Raw genomic sequence first — 25,559 nt, forward strand, 5'->3', positions numbered from 1 at the left:
TTGGCGAAACCACTAACTCAATTACCCACTATGACATAAAAAAGGCCCTAAAACAAAAAATGGTTCATAATTCGACTATATTTTTAGTTTTAACACTCGATAACTCCGTGGGTATTTAACCGATAGTGCGTGATTATTTTTGTCTGTTGATAGAAAATTGTTGTAATTTGACCCCCATTTTAACCCTACCTGCTTCCTCCCCCCAGTGGCCTTTTGTGAGAAGTAATCACACTAATATTTTTTTGCCCATCAATCATGCTGAAACTACTGAACGTATTTTGATGATATTTGGTATACAGATAAGGTATGAGCTGACTTGGGTGATAGGATACTTTTTATCCCGATTAAATGCTCCCTTGGGACATAACAGGAATCTTGATATCCGGGCGGAGCCGAGCCGAGCGTCTAGTTATACATATATATAACTTTCTTAAGCTGATTTCATATTAAAACATGCTTTTCAGCTAAACCACAACATAAAGAGGTTACAGAACCGATCGAGGAAGGTACAAATGCTGACTGTTATATGTGTGGGCACTTTCATATCCACCGGACTATATTTATACATGTACAAGGAACTTAGCGATGATATGTTGACCACTAACCCGTAAGTCCTACTAATCCTAATATTATAAACGCGAAAGTTTGTGGGTATGGATGGGTGTATGTACGTATGGATGTTTGTTACTCTTTCACGCTAACCTACCTACTACGCTACGTAACTTGTAAATTGCAATGTTTGGTACGTACATAGCTGGACAACTGCAATAACACATAAGCATTTTTATCCCGATATTCCTACGGGATACAGACTTGCGTGGATGAAACCGCGGGGAGCAGCTAGTAACTTTATAAAAATAAAATATTCCATCAAAAAATTTATATTAAACTCTCCCATACATAATATAGTACTAGTATAGTATTATGTTATCTGTAGTAATGTTTACAAAACATATAAAAAAGAGTAACTTGATGAATTTTGACTTAACAAGCAAAGCCCGGATAGCTCAGTCGGTAGAGCATTGGACTTTTAATCCAAGGGTCCAGGGTTCAAGTCCCTGTTCGGGCGGTTAATTTTATGCAATATTTATCTAATAATAAAGTATATATTCATCTGAATTGAAATAAATGTTTCTTTCTTTCTTTCTTTCTTGAATTCGGTACGATAGAAAACGTATTCTCCTTTATTGCCCACTAGCTTTTGCCCGCGGCTTCGCACGCGTTAAATTCGGAGTTGTTCTATAGATATCTTCCTCTTGAATTATTCTTTCTATAAAATAAAGCCCCATTCAATTCTGTTGGGTAGTTTTTTTTATGTCTTAGCGGGCAACTGAGCTTGTGGATCACCTGACGGTAGGCGATCACCACCACCCATGAACATTCGCAGAGGTAGTGTCTCTGCAAATGCGCTACCCGCTTAAAAGGGGTAAGTGATAGGGATAGGATTGACGACTAGAACGAAGGAATGGACTAAGAAGGGTGAGGAAAAGGAAAAGGGCCCTCGGTTCCCCCACTCACCGTACGAAACACAATATATATACTATTAAATCACACCGGTTTTCTGTGGGAGGTGTGGGACTTCACCAGTGCGAGCTGGCCCAATTCGTGCCACATTTAAAAGATTTACCTACTTGTAAGAATCTAAGCATACATACAAACAAAGGGACAGACGCGGGAAGCGACTTTGCTCTATACTATGTAATAGTACTAGTTTATGAACTCTTAACCGACTTCAAAGAGTGCAATGTGTGTATTTTCGTTGCAGAATTCATCCAAACACGCGCACGCACGTGTCATCGCCGGACGTCGGTTGTATCTTCCCGGACGTCGATCCGTTTTCGCCGGTCGCCATGAAGTATAACAGGGACATGCCGAAGGTTACGTGCAAGGGGAAGGATTGGGTCGAGTGCAATGTACGTCACCACCATCACCACTATGATCATCGCCCATGTCCTTTTCCTTACCCTTCCCAGCCCTTTCCTTTATTCATCTCATCAATCCTTTCCAATATAAAGTCATCAATTGACCTCTTACGCCTCACCAAATGTTCATGAGCGGTGGTAGCGCTTACCATCAGGCGACCCACCAGCTAATAAAAAAAACCGCCAACATCATTCATCACCTTCACTATATTTACCACCACCACCACCACGTGCATCCTTTTCAAGATAATAAGATGTGCTCATGAAATTATTGTATTGTCACTAATCCTACTAATATTATAAATGCGAAAGTTTGTAAGGATGTGTGTGCGTTTGTTGCTCTTTCACGCAAAGACTACTGAACCGATTACAATAAAATTTGGTACGTAGACAGCTGGACAACCGGAATAACGTCATATAGGCAGCTTTTTATCCCGATATTCCTACGGGATACAGATTTACGTGGGTGAAACCGCGGGGCGCAGCTAGTATTATAAATGCGAAAGTTTGTAAGGATGTGTGTGCATTTGTTGCTCTTTCACGCAAAAACTACTGAACTGATTGCAATAAAATTTGGTACGTAGACAGCTGGACAACTGGAATAACATATAGGCAACTGTTTATCCCGATATTCCTTCGGGATACGGACTTACGCGGGTGAAACCGCGGGTATGAATTAAATTTGTCCATTTAAAGTGTGTCAAATTTGAGTCAAATGAGTCGGTCACATACAAACACACAGGTGAAGCTAATAAAAGTGTGATAAAAAGAAACATATATCATGAATCGTTATTTTATTTTATGTTTTCTCTTGCAGATGTCAGAATGTTATGTTAAAAAGGAGATATTGGATACAAAAAGGGACATCACCTGCGTATACAAAGATATCATATACATAGATGATGATAATTATAAAATCGGTGATGGAGTCAAGTTGTCTGGTGATGAAAAGTATATACTCAATCAAAGTGATTACTTTAAAGTGTCGTGTTTTGGCTACGATAAGAAGGGGTGAGTGTTTGTATTTGTTTTCAACCGTTTTCAAAAAAAGAGAATTCTAAAATTGACCCTATTTTTTGGTTTGTTAACTCAGAACACTCAACTGGGAGTATGATGATTCTTTTTGTCATTTCAAATGCATCTGTGTGGCTCCATTCAAAATTTTGTTGTTTTATTATAAGATTAATCTTCTTCACAATTACTTTTGATAATTTATAAGGTTATAAGACTATACAACCTCCTATTTTCAAGTTGGTTAAAATCTTATTTGCTACCATAATAATAATAATAAATAATAAATAAATCTTTATTTCTTAGGTTTTTTACATTATTGTACAAGTGGATTGTGGCTCAGGCCCTCTTGCTAGGTAATACCTGTGTTAAGAGGACCTGTTCCTTCTCTTAGAGTGATACATATAATAATAATAACATTGTTCTAAGTAGATCGAAAGATTAAATTTTTTTTTTCTTTTTTTATTTATATATCTAAGGGTAATCCAATTTCCAACAAACTGACTGTGCTTAAAATTATAAAACTTATATAATATAAGTAGAATTTACGCAGGAATTTAACATTGTTTCATTACTAATTCGTTACAATTTATAATTAACAGGGCGAAAACTCTTATTTTTATAATTTTTCTTTGTCATTGTTTATGCGTTATTATTTAAGTTATACCACTCAATAAAAATAAAGATTATTAATTATTGAAATTGCTCCATGGCCCGGATAGCTCAGTCGGTAGAGCATTGGACTTTTAATCCAAGGGTCCAGGGTTCAAGTCCCTGTTCGGGCGGTGATTTTTTTGCAAAATATTAAGGAGGTATACAAAACCATACAAAAAAATCTTCTGACTTCACACATAACTTTACTACTTGTCCCAGTATTTGAAAATCATTTTGGACCAGCCTGTAGTTTTTATATCACATTAAATTATATAACTGCAAAATGAAAAGAAAAAAATGTTTGCTGCATAATGCATGTGGATACGCAAATAAAAAACTGAATGCTATATCAGAAAACTATTATAATTTAATATTTTATAACTTTATATAAGTAATAGACAGACGAGGACTTAAGTTATTTATAATTATAATGTAATTATACACACGTAAACATATTTAATACTTACATAACATAATTTTCCTTTCAGACACCTTATATTTTTTAATCTAGGTACATTTTTACATTCTTACACCTAGGTATCTTAAAAAACAGTTATTAAAAAAAAAACTTTTTTTTCCAGTTTCGGCCTGTTGTCTCACAGATGGCAGGGCTACATAGCCGGCGTGCGCCAGGTGAACCGCAGCGTTCCCGCCTCGCGTGAGAACAGCCTAAACGTGCTCATACTGGGCTTCGATTCGACGTCGCGTAACGGCTTCGTGCGCAAGATGCCTAAGAGTTATAGGGTGTTGGTGGACGAACTGGGAGCGGTGATCATGAATGGGTGTGTTATTTAAGAAAATACTAACAAATTCCAAAACTATCGTATTTTAAAGTGCTTCTCTACTTAGTCTAATTGAATAAATATTTGAGTTTGAGTTCGGTGCTTAACAGCAATCTCTACCACACAACCTGTTTTATGTGGAAATATGTATCATTTAGTATGAAAGATGTTGCAAAATGCAATTATTCTGTATGTATTTGTATTGTCGGATATCAATTGTGTTTTATTATTTTCTTGGATAAATATTTGTCACTTAAGATACAGATGTCGCTTTTCGAAACCTGTCAAAACTCGTTTAGCCGTCGAGTCCGAAAAAAAAGAAAAAGAATTACTTAGGCGCATTCGTATGGTATGTGCCTTGGTGTTCGGCCCAACTACCCTCACTTTGTTAATAGTCTTTGTGACTGTCTGTGATTTGTTATCAACTGATTGTATATCAATTAGGCACTTTTTTATGTCATAGCGGGCAACTGAGCTGGTGGTTCGCCTGATGGTAAACGATCACCACCGCCCATGAACATTCGCAAAGGTAGGGCCTCTGCGAATGCTCTGCCCGCTTTTTTGGGGTAAGGGAAAAGGAATGGATTAACGACTGGAAAGAAGGAATGGACTGGGACGAGTGAGAAAAAGGAAATGGGCCTCCGGCTCCCCCACTCACCGCACGAAACACAGTGGCATGCCACTATTTCACGCCGGTTTTCTGTGGGGGTGTGGTACTTCCCCGGTGCGAGCCGGCCCAATTCGTGCCGAAGCGTGCTCGACTCCCACAATAAACTATAAAGCTGAAGAGTTTGTTTGTTTGAACGCACTAATCCCAGGAACTACTGGTCCGATTTGAAAAATTCGTTCACTGTTAGATAGCCCATTTATTGAGAAAGGCCATAGGCTTTAGTGTTGTAGTCGAGCATGCTCCGGCACGAGTTGGGCCAGCTCGCACCGGGGAAGTACCACACCCCCACAGAAGACCGGCGTGAAATAGCATATTGCTGTGTTACGTTCGGTGAGTGGGTGAGCCGGAGGCCCATATCGTTTTCCTTACCCTTCCCATTCCTTTCCTTTCTCAATCCCTTTCCAATATAAAGTCGGCAATCTATTTGTAGAGACGTAAGGTCTGCAAACGATCTTACGCCTCTCCAAATGTCCACGGGCGGTGGTAGCGCTTACCACCGGCTCCATTGCTATACATGCACCACGGTCGAAGCCGGGGCGCACAGCTAGCCTGCGATAACGCGCAGGTACAACATAGTGGGGGACGGCACGCCGGACGCGCTGTTCCCCGCGCTGTCGGGGCGCCACGAGTGGCAGCACGCGAGCGCGCGCCGCGTGCACACGCGCGCCAAGCTCGACCCCGATCTGTTCATATTCAAAGAGGCCGCGGACGATGGGTGAGTGGTTTGCTGTGTTGGGAAGGAAAAGAAACAGTATTGTATTAAAAAAAATTTAATGAATGAAAGAAAAAAGGTTTTTTTTTGCATTAATAATGCTAGGCACGTCGGGATAACTCATTAAGCAATGTGGTATTATGGACGATGGGACGATGTACTGATAGGTGATACCAATAAAAAAAAACTGAATTCTTTTTTTGCATTCAGTTTTTCCATCTTTCTAAAAAAAAATTTTGATCCTAACCAGAATCACACATATAGACATACTAGTTTCCCTTTTCAGTGCTTGCATCTAACTAAAACTATTTTTTTTATAATTTTCCTTATCCTCTATACATTTAATGAAACAGAATCCAGCGCCTTTCTGAAACATTCAGTATGTATAATATGTGCATATAATGCGTATCTGAATGCTATAGGCTATATAACACAAGCAGATCCGGGGCAGACAGCCAGTCTATTCTAATATTATAAAGAGAGAACATTTGTATTTGTGTATGTTTGTTAACGTTTTCACATAAAAACCGCTGGAATGATTTCAAAAATTCTTTAACCACTCGAAAGCCACTCCACTGAGTGACACAGGCCGTATATATACCGCGGGCGAAGCCGGGACGGACAGCTAATATGTCATATTTTGATTTCCAGCTATCAAACCGCTTACTACGAGGACATGCCGTGGATCGGCTCCTTCCAATACCGATACAATGGCTTCTCGAAACGTCCCGCGGACCACTACCTGCGCCCGTTCCTCATGGAGGAGGCGAAGGCCGGGACGAAATGGTGGACCGGCACGAGGAAGCGGTACTGCATCGGGGCGAAGCCGCAGTACAAAGTCTTGCTCGATCTGACCAAGCAGGTGCTTTTTGTATGTTTGTTCTTGCATGTCGACAAACTTGAAAAAACGAAGTGTTAACCTACGAATCGATAGGAGCATGCCTAGAGTTGATGAATTGGACTGTTTTGTTTTTTTTCTTAGTTTTGTTACTTTCCACGGGGTGAACCGATTTTGATGATGCTTTAGTTGAAAGCTGGAGCTGGTTGTTGGTAAGGTGGATCTCGTTTACCTCAAATGGACCTCCAATAAATGGGAACTTAAATTCAGCCAACTAATTTGAAGGCGGTTAAGTTTTTTGTTAAAAACAATATCTGCACTAATATTATAAAGAGGAAGATTTTGTATGTTTGTAACGTTTTCACGCAAATGATGCTGGACCGATTTCAAGAATTATTTCACCTTTGGAAAGGTGCAATTTCACTGAGTACCATCACTACATAGCAAATGCTAAGTCGCTTCCCGCGTCTGTCCCTATGTATGTATGTCTAGATCTTTAAAACTACACAACGGTTATTGTTAGATTATTGACAGTATTTTTTAATAGATAGAGTGTTTTAAAGAAAGGTTTATATGTATAATAACATTCATTAAATTACTCCTTAAATAAGGATTCAACGTGTGCGTAGCCGCGGGCAATAGCTAGTAGGCTATATATGTACCACGGGGCGGAGCCGGGGCGAACAGCAAGTATAACAAAATTATACTAATTGAGTCTCATTTGATTTTCAGTTCATAAGCATCAAATCGAAGACGTTCTGCTTCACGTTCATAGCGGACATCAGCCACGACCAGTTCGATCTGATCTCCACGGCCGACGACGACCTGGTGGACTTCATGCGACATCTGAAGGACTCCCACGTCCTCAATAACACTCTGTTCATTTTGATGGGAGACCACGGGCCGAGGTATTTGAACTTCCCACTATCCTTCATCCAATCCTACACCTTATCCTACAGCCTATCCTACTAATATTACAAATCGAACAAGTATAATAAGTCCTGTTTAGTATTTATTGTTTAGTATACATGGCCCGGATAGCTCAGTCGGTAGAGCATTGGACTTTTAATCCAAGGGTCCAGGGTTCAAGTCCCTGTTCGGGCGATCGTAATTTTGCAATGGATTTCTTCACTTATTTTTTATGAAAATTTATATTTATATCATAATCAACGTTATAATATTTGTTTGTGAGTCTGTTTTTTTTTTTTAATAAGTAATTTCTTGAATAAGTATGTGCTTACATAAGGCCAGTTTTCATCTCTATATCATGTTCTAAAATAACTTAAAATATAGATATATTCTGTCATAATCAATATAACCCGGTTAAATTTTTTTAGTCATCAATTTAATGAATTATAACCATTAACCCAACCCCCCGGGTTTCAACAGATCCAAAACATGTTTCAGACCCTATGGTATAAATCTTCATTGAAGTTTTCCTCATCTAGAATGTTAGACCCACTCATTGATTTAAAACCCGATTAAAACCCGTCCCACTCGTCCAGATTCTCGGAGATGCGGCGCAACACGTACCAGGGCAAAATGGAGGAGCGCATGGCGTTCATGGCCGTGACCCTGCCCCGGGACCTGCAGCTGGAGAGACCCCGGGCCGCGGCCCACCTGCGGGCCAACAGCCAAGTGCTGACGACCCCCTTCGACGTGCACACCACGGCGCTGGACGCCATGGGGCTCCGCCTTCGCGCCAGCAACTTTACCGTCGCGGGCAGTCGTATGCTGCGCGGCCTCAGCATGTTGGAACCGGTCTGTGGGCTTGTGGCGTAGCGGCTAACTGAGCTGGTGGGGCGCCTGATGGTGATCACCACCTCTCATCAACATTCGCAGGGAGTGTTGCGGATGCGCTGCCCGTTTTTAAGGGGTTAGGGATGACGACTGGAATGTGGGAGTAGAATGGGATGGGTGGGGAAAAGGAAATGGACCTCCGGCTCCCCCACTCACGGTGGTGCATGCTACTATTTCCCGCCGGTCTTCTGTGAGGGTGTGGTGCTTCCCCGGTGCGAGTTGGCACTAATCGTGCCGAAGCGTACTCGACTTCCACATACACAAGGTTTGGAGGCAGTTTGGGAAATGCGTCAATGACAAACGTGTGTGATGAGAGAGTTCTTGCTGAGTGCGTAAGTGATGAAGGGGGGGGGGGAGGTTATAAGATAAATTGGCACAGATATAAAAAAACGCTTAAAAACCAAATTGATCGAGCCATTCTCGAGTTTCATGTCCATCTTAATATATATAAATCTTGTGTCACAATGTATGTCCTCAATGGACTCCTAAACCACTTAACCGATTATAATAAAATTCGCACACCGTGTGCAGTTCGATCCAACTTGAGAGATAGGATAGTTTAAATAATTTTAATTACGATAAATGACAACCCGGGCGGAGACGGGGCGTGCAGCTAGTAATATTATATAAATTAAAAAAAATTGTTTCTTCTCAGATAGCGTCGTCCCGCACGTGCGAGGACGCGGGCGTGCTGCCGCACTGGTGCGTGTGCGCCAACGTGCGCTGGCGCGACGTCGGCGCCACCGACGCCGCGTACAAAGCGCTCGCTGCCGCGCTCACGGAATTCATCAATAACGCTACCGCCAGCAAGCGGTGCGTTGTGCTCGTGTATACTAGTTGCGGTTATATCCCAATGTTCCTATGGGATTAGCTGATTTGCAAAAAGAGTAACCCAAGTTGTTCCTCGCCTGAGTGAAAGTCCCGTCACAATAGGTCCAGCCGTTCCAGCGATTAGCCGGAACGAATAGACAAACCATACGTATATTCAGGTACATGTAGTGAAAAACGGTTATTTCAATATTAGAGATAGACTCTATGTTATAGGATAAGATGAACAATGGTTATATATCATTGACGTTATTATTTGTATGTTATTTTATTTCTACTTTAAGTTTTGAGTTTAATTCGTACTTTTTGTTATTCCGTCATTGGTATCCTTTCCTTAGTTATTCAAAAGGCACACCAAATACTGTTTTTAAACGTTTTATCAATTGCAGATAAACATTATTCGTCTCGCTTATAGTTCAGCAGTATGCTCGTTACCTTTTACCGTGGTTGCCTGGAAGAGATCACTTCTAAGTGATAAGGCCGCCAAACAAATTGTACGCTTTACTTTATTCATTATTATTATTATCTCTAAGTTTTCTTCTATGTACTATCTTGTTGAAGAGTTAAATAAATAAATAAATTATCAGGATATATTTGAAATATTTCTGATTGTACCTACTTATAAAAAATGGTTGCCTGTAAAGTCGGTTTTACGGGCGAAGATTTTACGTGACAACGTCTTTTTCTCGGTAGAATATTTATTGATATGAATATTATTAAATTGCACAATAGGAACAAGGAATTGAATGAAAATAAGAATTGCACAAATTTTAACTATAGAAAACATATTTTGTTTACTAAAAAGACAGAGACAGAGACACAAGCACGCGCCGATTCAATGCGCCTAATTCTCTAGTGCTGCGCGCGCGGCGGACCGATCGTAGTTCGGTGACTCATCGTAACGTTACCGGCCGTTACACTTTTTCATGAGTGACTCCGAGCCGCAACCTAATTTAAGACGTTGTCACGTCAAAAGAAATGTTTTGACAGAGAGTTGTGCGCGGCGCGCGAGATCGTGTCGGTGCGGTGGGTGGTGCGGCGCGACCGCAGCGGCGCCGCGCGGCGGGACAGCCACGCGTACTATCAGATGATGGTGAGACTGTTTGTTTGTTTGTTTGTTTGTTTGAGTTCACTGGCCTCCGCCCGCGGCTGCGCTCGCGTTACATTCGCGGCAGTTAAAGGCTCCGTCGCGGTAGTAATTTTTAGCAATTGAAATAATATTAACTATCCTATCTTTTATGTTGGATCAAACTGCACATTTGATTAAAATCTGTTGAGTTGTTTGGGAGTCCATCGCGGACAAACAAGGTGGCACGTAATTTATATATATATACACATCACACTAATATTATAATTGTGAAATTTTGTTTGGATATTTCTCCGTCAATCACGCTGAAACTATTGAACGGATTATGATGAAATTTAGAAATTTAATAGAAAAATTGTTGTAATTTGACCCCCATTTTAACCCTACCTGCTTCCTCCCCCCAGTGGCCTTTTGTGGGAAGTAATCACACTAATATTTTTTTGCCCATCAATCATGCTGAAACTACTGAACGGATTTTGATGAAATTTGGCATACAAACAGGGTATAAGCTGACTTGGTTGATAAAATAGTTTTCATCTTGATTAAATGCACCCTTGGGATAAAACAGGAATCTTGATATCCGGGCGGAGCCGGGGCGAGCGTCTAGTTATACATATAAACCTACCTTGCCTGAAGGTTTATATGTATAATGACATCTATTAAACTACTCCGAAATAACGCGTGCGAAGCCGCGGGCAAAAGCTAGTTTATAATATAAGTAGCATTGTATTTAATGTAATAATATGTTTTTCAGGTGGTGATGAGTCCGAAACGCGCCGCCTTCGAAGCGACAATCAGGCACAACGTACTGACGGACCAGTACATTGTCAGCGATCGTGATATATCTAGGATATCTGCGTTTGTATTGATTTTTTATTTCTTTTAAGAGTTTTCTTGTTTTGCCCCCTTTTTGTTTTTTTTTTTAAGGTTTCCGTATCCAAAGGTTAGAATGGAATTTTATTACTTATGTAGTAATTATGATGTAATCTGTTGTTACACTAAGACTTTGTTGTTCGTCTGTCTGTCTGTCTGTTTGTCCATCTGTCTGTCCATCTATCTGTCTGTCTATTTATATGTTTGTCTGTGTCTGTCTATCTACCTGTCTCTGTAGGTCTTTCCTGTTGTCGCTATAACAACAATTATAATTTGACGTTACTCAACAGCTAGCACGTTGAAAAATGGATGAACCATATTTTTTATTTTGTTTGTGCGGTACAAGTAATCTACGCTGCTACTGGAGCCTTATCGCCGCGCGTCCGATTCGCACTTGACCGATTTTTTTTTAACGGACGCTTTATAAATATAGAAATTCTTAATTCCTAACAATGTTTTTTTGTAAGTATTGTGCAGATAATATATGTATATGTTTTTCTTTTCAAGGAAAAAATTGATTATAAATATTCAAGATTTAATTATTCAACAATATATGTAGCGGTCCTCCGCGGTTTCGCCCGCGATAAATACATAACATTTAGATATAGAACCAGCAGTTCTTGAGATAAGCGCGTTCAACCAAACAAACTCATCAGCTATATAATACTTGTATACATTACGTTACTCCATGATCAAAACCAGGTGAAATATTTAGTAATTAATAAAAAAAAATATTTACAGATATGGCAAGGAGCCAGCGTGTCTGAATGGTACAAGCCCACATTTGGATAAATTCTGTTATTGTATCAAATAGTGTTAATTATTAATTAATAAAATAATAATTATGCAATAGTTGTTTTATTTTAATAAATTTTTTTTTAGAAAGCAGAAGAAATGTAGTTTTTAACACGTACAAAGTTTGTATGTGACCTTTGGACTCGAATTTGACCCACTTCAAGAGGACAGATTTAATTCAAACTTTGTACACTTATCAAGGACCGCTTCATGGTGGACGTTCCATGTACCCGGACTAAGCGGTTCGACTCTACATTTTTTATTCGAACCGCAAGGGACTGGAACATGCTTCCTGAATCTGTGTTCCCTGACGGATATAATCTGGGGATCTTCAAAAGTCGTGAACAGGTACCTTCTAGGGAAGCGCGCTCCATCTTAGGCTACATCTACGCTTACCAGCAGGCGAGATGCTAGTCAAGCGCTTCCCTATCACACAATAAAAAAAAAAAAAAAATCGGTGACAATACAATAATTTCATGAGTTACCCTGATTTCAATCGCCAGTACTTAGTAATTATGTATACCCATTATAAAAGCAAGTGAGACTAAGATATTGCAGAATGGCTTGATTGAATTACGTTATGTTTCTATTATAGGAATAACCTGAAAGAAATATTTAAAGTAGCCTGATAAAATGATAAATATAACTATTAAATTTAATTTGTGAACAGGGATCAAAAACATGAAGAATATAGAGGAAAATAAAACTAAACTTATACAAAAATCATTTATTCAATATAAAAATATAGCTACATTTGTACAAAAATCTTATCAACTACTGGTTAATACTTTTCGGTCTTATTGTCAATAGAAAGCTTATACATATATAAACATGAATGACTGATGTTATTTCACAACTTAACAATATTGTAGTGAGTAATGTTTTTAGGGTCCATGTATTACAATATAAATTTTTATTATTAAATCATTCATAATATTCATATTATGAATAATGATAAAAATTATATTTAACCTTGTTCAATTTTTCTTGTATTGGACGCATTGGAAAATCGAATTTACTTTTTTTAATTACTTAAAAAATGATAAGGTTTTTTTTATATATTTGTGATACAGTAAATTTTAAACAAAAGCCAACCAGATCTTTTAACCAGAAATAAAACATTCTGGCTTTGTTTTGGCTCCGTAACATAAAAAAAAATCATGAACAATCAGATCTGTCAAACACACAACAAAAAAAATTAGAAGCGATAATTTCCCATAAACATAGATATAATCTAGCAATTCTATTGACACTTATATGAAAATCAATGGAAGGCGGGAGGCCCGTACGAGGGTTTGGGCAACTGTTGCCCGTTGCCATGGAAACCGGTCAACGAGCCGCCGAAATCCGGCGCGTTGTAGTTATAACCGGATCCTAGATGAAAAAAAAAATATTTGTGTTTTAATATTTTGTTGGATGAATAATTGTCACTAAAGATAACAGATGTCGCTTTTCATAACTTGTCCCAACTCGTTTAGCTATTGAGTCTTATACATGTCGAATCATTTAGAATTATGCCTCTCTGTTCAAACCTTGATTTTTCAACGTTCGGCCAAACTAACCTCATTTTGTTACTAGTCTATGTGACTGATTGTGATTTATTATCCGCTGCATAAATTAGTTAGCTTCTAACCATATAAACAATAGTTTCTCTTATATTAAAAATTATTCTCGAGCCAAGTTCAATGAATATCTTAACACAGTCCCCCGTCTCCCCCCCAGAAACTCACCCAAAACATTAGTATCAGGATACTGCGCCTCCCCCTCGTACCTGACGTCGGCGTGAAATCCCGTTTGCCAGTCCGCGTGGTATGATACTGTATGAATAATAAATTGATAATTCTAACAAATTAATATTCTCTCTTTAATATTATAAGGTGGAAATGTATGTATTTTTGTATGGTTGTAATGTTTTTACGCAAAACCACTGGATCGATTTCAATAATTCACCATTAGAAAGCTGCCGCTGCACTGAATGTTATAGGCTATATTATTATATATGTACCACAGGCGAAGCCGGGGCGAACAGCTAGTATAAATTATAAAGATTATGAAAATTCCGCCTACGGAACTCCTAAAATATAACTTTGTTCACATTAAGAGCAACTATTTTATAAAAATATAAATATTTTTTAAAAAGCAGCTTATACAACTCTATCCTCCTATCTCCAGATATAACAAACTCACTCCATTGCGATGTGACAGACAAACAAACAAACACACTTTCGCATTTCCAACAGCCGTCAGGATGTAACAATAACAATAACTCTTTATTGTAAAAATACGCTTGTACCTCATTGGCTCAGTGATTAGATCGTGCAAACTCACCAATTTGTGTCCTTCCATCGGGGAGGTGCACCCTGTACTCTCCCCGCACCACGTTGCCGTCAGACATTTCGCGTCTGTCGTAATCGTTGCCAGACTTCGCGTCTTTCACTGAATAACCGAATTCGTAAGCTTTCGGCTGAAAATATAAAGAAATATATATATAACTAGCTGCACCCGGCAAACGCTGTTCTGCCTTAATCTGATCATTTAGGGGGATTAAAAATAGATGTTGGCCGATTCTCATAGATACCGGATAAGCACAAATAATTCATCAAAATCGGTCAAGCCGTTTCGGAGGTGTATGGCAACGAAAACTGTGACATGAGAACTTTATATATTAGATATAAATCTATTTTTAATTGACATCTGAAGAGTTGGTTCCTTCGCCCTAATCTCAAGAAGCGATTAGAATCATCCTAGTAAAATTAAAAACGACAAAAGTTCATAAATTTGGATGGATGGATGTTTGTTACTCGTTCAGTATAAACCACTGAATGAATTTTAATGAAAGCTGCACATTAATATAGCTTAGACATCAGAATAAGACATGAGCTATAAAAATCATTACTATTGTACATATATTATAATTGTAAGGTCTAATCTCAAAAACTACTGAACTGATTTTGAAAATTCGTTATCGTGTAAAAATTTACCTTATTCCTGAGTTTCATATACAAACAATTCCTAGTCTAACCGACCTTAACAAATGCGTAGATCTTTATAAATTATAGTAAACATTGAGTCCAAACCCCGACCTTCACGTTAAGAGTCTTAGACAAAATCTTGGTATAAAACAACAGTCAACAATATAAGAACGAAACTAATTATATATTATATGTATTTATCACCTAATTGATAACCTTTGGTTGATCTTCGAGGAAGCAAATACATAGAGTCGATATTGTGACTAAAAAAATGTGTGATTCTTATAATTGCGAAAGAATTGTATTGTGATTCGACTCCGAGCTTTCCGCTTCTAGATATGATTCTATTTTCACTTCTTTTATGCCCTTTCTGGTATAAATACGGATTTACTATGCTTTGTTTATCGACAAGGTATAATTTATTGTAAATATTATCGGATACTCGTTTTAATGATACCAAATTTATATTGATTATTAAATGAACATTATTTCTAACAAATAAAGGTTCCGTACCGATTATAAAATAAAATAGTGACTCTATACGTTTCCTGTTCTATTCGTTGAATTATATTAAATTCATATATCTATTTAGTAATAATTTGACCGCAACACATAACGGGTAAGTGATTAATTTGTTATATTTTATGTAATAAGCAGTTTTGACCTTGAGTTATTTGAGAAAAATATTATACAAAAATTAAAAACACAAAATATAGAGAACCTGTTTCGGTTGACTAATATACATAAAGAATTAGCGCTTAAAAATATCACAGTTTTCAAATCACATGAATCCTATCAAACTGAATTTAGCATTCTACATACATTAATTCTTTATTTTGTAGCTACTTGTTCATACTAAAAGACTGTATAATTCTCTCTCTCTCTATCACTTTTCACGTTTCAGAAATGCATCTGCTACTCCTTCTATCAAGCTCTCTCGTCATCCAAGCGGCAGTGGTTAAAGAAAAATGCAATGGTGTTACCATCAACCAAGTATACCACGACAAGGAAGTTCTAAAATCGGACATTGATAGACCGTACTTGATGACTGTAGATTACAGCACTAACACTCTGTATTTCAGCTATAGCGTTAACAAAGAAGACGATGTATTCAAAACAGCATTTATCAACCTAAACACCAGAGAGTTCGGCGACGTAGCCGGAGTATCCAACGGTTTTGCACAAACAGTAGACCAGAAGAACCACGAAGTGTACATAGGTGGCAGCGAGGGTATATACAAGTATAATCACATGTCCAAGAAAGCAGAATATGTTGGTGAGGGAGACGCTAATATATGGACTCTTTACTTCAAGGACATTTTGTACTATTCAGACTTTCCAAGACAATTCCTTTATACTTTCATCGACGGTACTTCCACGAGGTTCAAAGATCTAGAAGACACTAAAGTCGATCACTTCGTCATTGACAATGAAGATGTACTATTCTACACAAATGCTACTGGTTTGTTTGGACAGAAGAAAGGCACGAAAGATGCTGTGTTATATAAAGAGACTCAAGGTGATAGCGTGCGGGGTTTGACAACAGATATAAATGGAAATGCGTATGTATGTATGATGGATGGTATTTACAAAGTTAATAAGGAAGAAGTGAGTCTAGATAAAGTATTGGCGGTAGATGATGCGTTCGGCCTTGCGTTTGATAATGAAAATCATATGGTTTATTCTAATGCAACGAGTCTGGTTAGACTGAAACCTAGTAATGATTGTTCGGATTAATGTTATAAGCTGTGATTGTAAATATATTAATTATGATACATTATGTTCACTTTTATTTTTCTTTTTAAAACGTATTATGTTATACACCAATTATTAAGTTCAACTCGATTAAATGATTCGTAAATAGTTTAAGGTTAAATATTTAATAGCCATCATAACTTTGTGGAAATAAAGGGTAAAATTTTACAGGTATTTATACTCAGGGAAAATATAAATATTATTTACAGTTATGGTAACCTGTTGTACCAAAAATGTTTAAACAATTTGCTCCAATACAACGAACACAATTAAACGCATTAGTAAGAGATGAGCTGTCCCAAATGACCTCCGGACGATTATGACAATTTTCATACTTGCTCACTCCAAACCAGGTTCGGGCCAATTGAATCAAAACGGTATTCTAATCCAAGGCCATAAAGATCAAATTCGACGATCACAATAAACCAGCAGCAAACGTAAATTAGTTTAACCTCAACCAGATAAATGATGAAAACATTCTCAATTGGCCTCAGTATGATCCACATAGTGACGTATAGTGCACGAATCATAATGTACCTTGTAATAACTCTAGTAACGATCCTTAGTGTGGAGGCAAAAGTGACCGTGTACCTCACAGATTCCCCAATACAGAAAATCGGCGGCCGGCTCTACAAACAGGATCTACTCACGGACCAGTTCAAAGACCCAAAAGAGCTAGCGTACGATTCGTCAACGAGAAACCTCTACTTCATGTACATGGATGACGCTCTGCAGAATTCAGGCAGAGCGTACATAAACGTGATCACGAAAAATGCGAAGAAAATCAACGGAATATCAAAGAATAAGGCAACCGCTGTGGACCAGGATACCGGTGATGTGTATTTCGGATCCGACAACGGTTTATACAAGTACGATCCAGTCTCCAACGTGGCTACTAACATCGGTCTTTACAATATGAACATTTTCAAAATAGTCATCCGCAACAACGCCATGTTTATAATCGATGCGAATAATCACATGATATACAAAATCTTCAATCTGGGAACGCGCGCAGTCAAAGTGGGTAATATGAGAACGATTATGGAACTCGACGTGGACTTCAAAAGGAACATCCACTTCGTCACGATGTGCGGTGTTTTCTGTGCGGTAGACGGTGTGGAGGTTGTGAAAAACAGAGATCTGACCGTCGTTTACCATTTTCTCAGTGACGAAATGAAAACGTTCGGAGTGACGGATGGTGGGCTGTACGAAATCGACTGTCGGAACGGGACAGCGGCTAAAGTCGCGACTTTATCATTTTACCCCAGGAGTATAATATTTGGTGACTATGGTGACATTTTCTATGCAACCGATGATAATATTTATAGATTGACTCCGATCAATTCTTATTTCGTTTACAATGTCAAGAGGAATTCCGTTGAATGATCGTTTTATTCGATAGTAAATAACGCAGCTTTAATAATTTGTATCTATTTTATTTATTGGAGATGTAATAAACATTTTAATAAGGATTTTAATTATATATTTGTACAAAATGACATACACAAGAATGTAAATAGCGCTCTAATTTATTTTGAAGGGATTTTGGAATGTTTAAAAACGAACTTTAGGAAATGTAAGTGCTGTCATATAATTATGTGATATATTAGATAATATACTTTTGTTAGTCAAACGATTTTTAATTAAACATTTCTATCTATCCACCATAAACGTAGGTTATTATATATTCTATATCAAAAAATACATACCACTTCATTGTCATCACCATGCCCATGACCATGACCGTGTCCGTGATTCTGACCGTGACCATTATCATAACCTTGATTATGATTTAGACCGTTGTAATCTGAGCCTGGGTATGACCCAGTGTGCGGAGGTAGATAGGCGTTAGGGGGTGTATAACCTGAAAAAAAATTAGGATGTATGGATGAAAGAAATATTGATGAAACAATAAATTAATGCTTGTATAAACTGCTGCAGCCAATATTATCATTTAAGAATAATTGCACCTTTGAAGCTGAAATGAATCAAGATGATTACGCTAAAGATAATGCGAAAATATATAAATATTGGATTTATCCGCATTGATAATACTTTTTCTGCCACACGCGGATAATACATGCAAGGTCGGAGTAGTGTTTTTATCTTAATATATAAAAATCCAGTGTCATGATGTATGTTCCCAATGAACTCTTAACCAACTCAACCGATTTTGATGAAATTTGGCATTTTATGTGTAATTTGGTCCAATTTAAGATATATGATAGTTTTTATATCGACTAATTATCCCAATAATTAATAATCATAATATTTTTAATTATTACTCAGCCACATCATATTACATCGCGTGGTCGGGTATGCTAGTTGATTAATAAAAAGGGGGGATTCATTCAGAATAATGAGTTATATTTTGTGTTAATTTCTGTGTCTGTGTCTGATTTAAACCGATATACATCATGCGTGACAAAGTATCAAACATCCATACATCAATCCATCTACTTACAAACTTTCTCGTTTATAATACTAGCTGCGCCCCGCGGTTTCACCCGCGTAAGTCCGTATCCCGTAGGAATATCGGGATAAAAAGTTGCCTATATGTTATTCCAGCTGTCCAGCTGTCTACGTACCAAATTTCATTGCAATCGGTTCAGTAGTTTTTGCGTGAAAGAGCAACAAAAACACACACACATCCTCACAAACTTTCGCATTTATAATATTAGTAGGATTAGTAGAACAGGATTGTGTCATGAGTATGTTATTTAAAAATGTAGTGATAGTGCAAGGAAGGAAAAGGAAAGTTTGTAGGAAGTAAATGCTAAGTCGAGACTAAGAAAACACAAAATTAGCATTAACTATTCTTAATTTTTATCAAGATACGCTGTAGATACTGATCTTAAGTTTTAATTTATTGTTTTTTATAAACAATGAAGTGAAAGTCACGAATTTCGAAACTCGATTACGAAATATAAATATTATAACTTATATTGCCTTTCATTATCAGGTGCTATACGTATAAAAGTAACCCAGACAAAATTCTTAATATGAAAAAGGTAGCCGACGTCCCTGCGACGAGGAGCCAAAAAATGGGACCAAATGTCAATAATTCCCTATCAAACACGAATAAAATCATGTCAATCGGTTGGAAACCCACGGAGTTGTCGTCAAAGTCCAAAAAAGACAGCCGAATTGAGATATAAAGACATTTGGGACGTCGGTTGAATAAATCTATACTAATATTAGCTATTTATTTATACTAATAAAGCTGAAGAGTTTGTTTGTTTGTTTGCACTAATCTCAGGAACTACTGGATTCTCTCCTTTTCTCTCCATTCTCAGGAACTCCGATTTAAAATTTCTTTCATTGTTAGATAGACCATTTATTGAGGAAGGCTATAGGCTATATGTACCACGGGCGAAGCCTTGCGGACCGCTAGTTGTTAATATTTACCTGCATTGGGCGGTAAATAATTGTTGTTCGGCCGATTCAATCCATTATTATAACCTCCATTGTAGTATCCGGTGACAGGCGGCTCGCAATGTGCCAACGACGCTAGCAATGTAATAATGACAATCTGAAAACCAATGTGAATAGTAATTATTCATTCAGAAATATCATAATCACTATATAGTATAAAACAAAGTCGCTTTCTCTGTCCCTATGTCCCTATGTATACTTAAATCTTTAAAGCTACGCAACGGAGTTTGATGGTTTTTTTTTAATAGACACAGTTATTCAAGTGGAAGGTTTATATAATATTATATTAAATTATTATACGTAATATTATATAAGGATTATATTTAATAACATCTATTAAACTAGTCCGAATTAACGCGTGCGAAGCCGCGGGCAAAAGCTAGTTTTATATAATCTGTGGCTGGTCTATATTTTTCTACTATCTCGGTCGGTCTTGACTATATTTTTTTAACCTGTGACAACTTGGATAGAGTAAAAAAACCTTCAAAAAGACTACTTGAAAGACTGAACAAAAACTTTAACGCCAAAAATTTTAATTTTTTTTTAAATTTGATTATCACGCACACATGTAAACCTAATCAAACATGATAAGATGTAAGATGAAACCCATTAAGCAATTCGCGCATCGCTCGAAAAACCTAACCCTCCTTTTATCGCAGTCGGGAAACAAGAGAAAACAGACCGATCAAGGAATAATTTTTTCCTCTGAGAACTGAATATAAACTATGGCCGCCACACAAGCATTGTTACGACAGAAACAACCATTAATTGTTATATTCTGGGCTTACATGACTCTATTTTACTGTTTTTACAAAATGGAATAAGATGGATCGTCATAAGTAATAGAGTATAACAAAACTGTAGGATTTAATCAAAAGTTTGTTGATTCGTAAATATTACAACAATTAGTTTTAAAGCTACTCTAACAATTAATCCTAGAATGCATTTACTAAGTTATTTTGGGTAACTTGACATAAAATTGTATTGACACTGTCTGCATAAAATTGGATCAAATGTTTAATAACAAAATAATAAATACATAAATAAAAAAATATAAAAAAATCGCTACAGAAAATATAATAAATTCGCTTTCAAACTCGATGATGACAAAGAAGCTGTCTTTCCACCCTGCGGCTTCATCCGCATCGTTAAAGGATAAGATAGACAGTCCCGATGAAAACTATCCTATCTCCTTTCTTCGGTCTCAAACTATCTCTGTATCAATATATCCAAATCGCTTCAGTAATTTAGATGTGAAAAAGATATAGACAGAGATAATTTCACATTTATTATATCAGCAGGGATTTCTAAAAAGACAACCATATATTTATAAAACAACTCTCCATGTAAACCTCATCTTAACAGAGTGAATGTACGCAGCATTGTCTTCTAGGATAGTGCCGGTTACTTCACTCTGATTTATGCTTGACTCCGGCTTACACTATGACCGTCTCCATGGTGCAGTGGTTAAAATAAAGCTAGGCCCTAGGTTCGATGCCTTGTTGATGAAGTAATTTTCAAATTGTTAGAACTAGACGAAATTTAATGAGAACACACGAGAGATACCAGCTTTCAAAAAAAAAAAATGATTCACCGATTCGAATGTTCTGAGGTAACAATGTAAAAAAATATACGCAGTCGAATTGATAACCATCTCCTTTTGTTGAAGTAGGTTTTAAATAAATCTTTTCTTCTTCTTTTCTCTTTCTTTTATTTATTTAATAACAATAACAAATAAAGCAGGACTAATAAGACATACAGTCAAAATGTTTTTTTTTGGCGTGTGTTATTTTATGAAGACCCATGAGATAAGGGCAGTTTTTTTTTTCGTACAGATATTTTATTTACCCAGTTTATATTTTTGCACTCAGGCCATCAGTTTTTACGTGAAAACGTTACAAACATACAAAAATACAAAAGTTCCCCTTTACAACATAAGTGTAAATTATTGGCACTGTAATAAATCATGTTGCCATATGAAACTGGTATACACTGCATGCCCCATGCCCAAGGGGTCAAGAAACACATAATAAGACTACTAGGACCCATGATCATAAGCATTCCGATATAATTTCGTCAAAACTTGCAACACCATGGCGTCTATGGCCCTGCCCTATATTATTTGGGCCAGTATGATTAATGACTCGTACAGCTCGTGCGGGTAATTATCCCAAAATCAACTGATAATTTGCAATTTCTAAACAAATACACCGGACAGTATAACCAGATCAAATTACGTTGTCAATTTTAATTTTATACTCCATCTTTAACATTACTCATAAATTTTATTCCTTATTCATTGTTTGATATTGGATTTCATATAAAATTTTTATCCGACTACGGATATTGCAAAAATTTACACTGGATTTCTTTTATCAGAAAACTACATTTCCGACTGACATAACCTTACTTTTGTAATTCCCGCGTTTTTCTGGACAAAGAATTTCGAAATTCGAATGTTTTTTTTTTATTTTGTTACTCGATAGACCCGAGGGTTTTCACTTTTCAACTGATAGGCGTGATTCTTTTTGTGCTTTAGAATTTGAATGTTAGGACTCTTCTCCAGTTGGTGACCTCTTTTGTAGGTAAGAATTATTGTTTAAAGTATTATGTATAGAAATATAAGCTAGTTATGATATGTATGTCATGACGAAATGGAATTTCTTAATAATCGAGCGACAGTAATAATAATTTGTTAGGTTTATTGTGCGTGACAAATTGCGTATTTTTGAGAGAAACAAGTCGGATATGCGTACCAAACCAGAGGTATGTGAAATTATTATTTACGATAGTATTTAGTAGGAGCATTCTACACTACAATAATATAACTCAAAAAGTATTAATCCGAATTTATATTCTATCAACAATATATAGCATTATTCTACCTACCTATGTATAGATTTTTTTATAATTAAAAAAAATTTAATATCGTTGTTAATACCAGCAATTTCATTACAGACACGTAGTAAAATATGCATATAGTATAATATGTATCTGGTGTTATGTTTTTAAATCAACTTCCTAACACATATTTATTAACAATACATAAACAATGTGATATGACTACATACCTTGAAGAACGCCATTTGTTGTTTTTCAAATTCTGCAAAAGAAACTCGTACTTATTATGCGTTTTTAACATAATACCACAGATTACTAAATGGTTACTAAGTAAATAATGTTACATTTTCGACATTACATAAATGCGAATTAGACGCGCTCGACTAACTTAAGTGTGGTTTAAGTTTGTACAATAATAAAAACTCTAAAGAGTATTTGTATCTCATCTAAGCGAATGTATACTATATAATACTTATTTCGAAGAGAAATTTCGTTTGAAACAGAGAAAGATAATTATCATGATTTATTTTCGCGTGCTGTCGCTAAGTGCATTCGAAGTCGCGGGTGTCAGTTAGTTCATTGCTATAATATACGTTAATCATTGCTAACTCTGTTAGTACATTCACTATGTGTTATAACTGTGTTGTTATTTGTAAAATATAATATGGTTAAATATAATTCTAGTTAAATAGCATTCAAACGCTTTCTTCATTAGATTTTTTTAGGATATAAAACGTTGTAGGCATGGTGTCTAAAAAACTTAGCAGTATCAAAAGTAACTTTCTATACAGTCTGTTTGTGTGTTTAAAATAAAAACCATTTAACCATAATCACATTATACATATAATACAAAATAATGTTTGCAAAATTATCAGTTCAAGACGCAACTAGGATACTGATTTTCAGCAGAATGTAAACTGTTATAAAGTTGTAGCTACTAATATTATAAAGCTGAAGAGTTTGTTTGTTTGTTTGTTTAAACGCACTAATCATAGCTCATTTATTGAGGAAGGCTATAGGCTATGTACGAACCACGAGCAAAGAGAGGGCGGACCGCTAGCGATAGACAAAAAGTTTAAACTAAGATTATAAAAAAAATTACAATTAAAATGCAGGGGCAAAATCATAAAGAACTCCAAATAGGGTAGGTACTTGGTAAATTTCTAACCATAATCCATACATGAGTTAGCCATTTTTGAAAATAAAGTTAGTAATATTAAGTAATATGAAGTAAGAGTAAAATAAGCAAATAGTTTAAAACGAGAAATCGTTACACTACATTGTACAGTATGTTACATTTTAGAACTCAAATATGAAGTATAAAAACTAGGCTAATTAGAGTGAAGGGTTATCATGTTAAATCAGAAAGACATGTGTAGCCTTTGCATGGGGAAAGTCAGACGGAAATCTGATATTAGCTCTCATAAGAGAATCCATTAATTATTCAAATATCGAATAAAAAGGCAATTTAAAAAAGTTCTTTTTAAAGAAGTTTATAGTAGCAAAAATGAGTTTGAATAAAGTATATAGAATAAAGTATATTAAAAATAATAAACAAATACTTAAGACTTGTTATTTTTTAATTTGTAAGTTACAATAAATCAAAACAAAGGCTTCTATTTTCGTTCTCTTTAATATTTAAGTAATATTTAAGAGGTATGGTAATAGCGTAAATTTTCATTGCTGCCTTGATTACTTATTGGATTATTCGGATACCTGTCATTAAATTATTACATTAAGTATTAACTAAAAAAAATAACTAACCTCAAAATATTATTACTAAATCACTTGAAACCTTTTCGCGCCTTTTTAACGTATGCAATTTTCGCGGTAAATTCGGATACGCACAGCGGCAACGCTCTAGATCAAACACACACTGTGATACAGTTTCGCGAAATGATAGTTTTATAGTTTTTATGAAGCGTGGGGCTCATCATATTATGATATACTTATTAGCGTACGTGCAATATGATTTTCAACTAATGAGATTTACAACATGCATTATGTATGCAGATCTGTGCTAATAAAACATTTACGGCCAAGTGCAAGTCGTGATCTCGCAATGTACAGATAATAAAAACGTTTGTCGTAATTTATCGTCACAATAATTTGATATTTTTAGATAGGTACTGTTAGACTTTCATCCCTGCAAGAGGATATCCTTATCCGACAGTGACGACGAAACAAATTAAAAAGTTAAGATACCGGAATAAGCAATTGTTTATATCCGTCGAAACACATTCCTAAAAGTGAGCAATAGCCAGTGAGTAGGTAGGCAACATGTTTTTTTCCATGTGTCGTCTAGGCAAAAGACACATAAAAAAGATCTGTATTCAAAAAATTTTTAAAAACAGTATTTTTCTGCGGCTTCATTCGCATTCCAATTATTAAAAAATGTAAACTATTTTCGATTTAATTCTAAGATGCAAAAGGTGAAATTTCGTTATATCGGCCCGGCTTTAAATTTAGGTTGGGAGGAGTGAATTTAATGACAAACACAGGCACAGACGAAATGTAATATCTAGATGTAACACCTATGCTTTTTTTATATACAAAATATACGTTTATTTATTACAAAATTGCT

General features: G+C 36.4%; 4 protein-coding genes and 3 non-coding genes across 7 annotated transcripts; 6 read left to right on the forward strand and 1 right to left on the reverse strand.

Annotated features, from left to right (window-relative positions):
• The first annotated feature begins 566 nt into the window (after nt 1-566).
• Nucleotides 567-11,991, forward strand: LOC119835936. The gene is made up of 12 exons (XM_038361071.1): nt 567-607; nt 1,766-1,913; nt 2,740-2,933; nt 4,169-4,369; nt 5,605-5,754; nt 6,403-6,613; nt 7,322-7,497; nt 8,095-8,350; nt 9,045-9,202; nt 10,208-10,310; nt 11,059-11,162; nt 11,919-11,991. Exons 1-12 carry the CDS (start codon nt 567-569, stop codon nt 11,989-11,991), a joined length of 1,815 nt encoding a protein of 604 aa, XP_038216999.1.
• Trnak-uuu lies at nt 997-1,069 on the forward strand. The gene has a single exon. It is a non-coding gene; the product is annotated as a tRNA-Lys (tRNA).
• Nucleotides 3,646-3,718, forward strand: Trnak-uuu. The gene has a single exon. It is a non-coding gene; the product is annotated as a tRNA-Lys (tRNA).
• Trnak-uuu lies at nt 7,621-7,693 on the forward strand. The gene has a single exon. It is a non-coding gene; the product is annotated as a tRNA-Lys (tRNA).
• A 693-nt stretch (nt 11,992-12,684) lies between the features above and the next one.
• On the reverse strand, nt 12,685-24,867 carry LOC119836111 (pro-resilin-like). The gene is made up of 7 exons (XM_038361363.1): nt 24,740-24,867; nt 23,206-23,237; nt 20,108-20,231; nt 18,409-18,563; nt 14,301-14,436; nt 13,703-13,789; nt 12,685-13,346 (listed from the first exon to the last, which is right to left on the reverse strand). The coding sequence occupies exons 2-7, from the start codon at nt 23,218-23,220 to the stop codon at nt 13,237-13,239; spliced, it is 627 nt and encodes a 208-aa protein (XP_038217291.1). The 5' UTR covers nt 23,221-23,237; nt 24,740-24,867; the 3' UTR covers nt 12,685-13,236.
• Nucleotides 15,833-16,685, forward strand: LOC119836110 (ommochrome-binding protein-like). Its single transcript, XM_038361362.1, has one exon. It carries the CDS (start codon nt 15,851-15,853, stop codon nt 16,679-16,681), a length of 831 nt encoding a protein of 276 aa, XP_038217290.1. The 5' UTR covers nt 15,833-15,850; the 3' UTR covers nt 16,682-16,685.
• On the forward strand, nt 17,199-18,384 carry LOC119836109 (ommochrome-binding protein-like). Its single transcript, XM_038361360.1, has one exon. The coding sequence runs from the start codon at nt 17,231-17,233 to the stop codon at nt 18,083-18,085; it is 855 nt and encodes a 284-aa protein (XP_038217288.1). The 5' UTR covers nt 17,199-17,230; the 3' UTR covers nt 18,086-18,384.
• Nucleotides 24,868-25,559: the final 692 nt, after the last annotated feature.

Source organism: Zerene cesonia, chromosome 22 (assembly GCF_012273895.1).
Source record: "Zerene cesonia ecotype Mississippi chromosome 22, Zerene_cesonia_1.1, whole genome shotgun sequence".
Lineage (NCBI taxonomy): Eukaryota > Metazoa > Arthropoda > Insecta > Lepidoptera > Pieridae > Zerene > Zerene cesonia.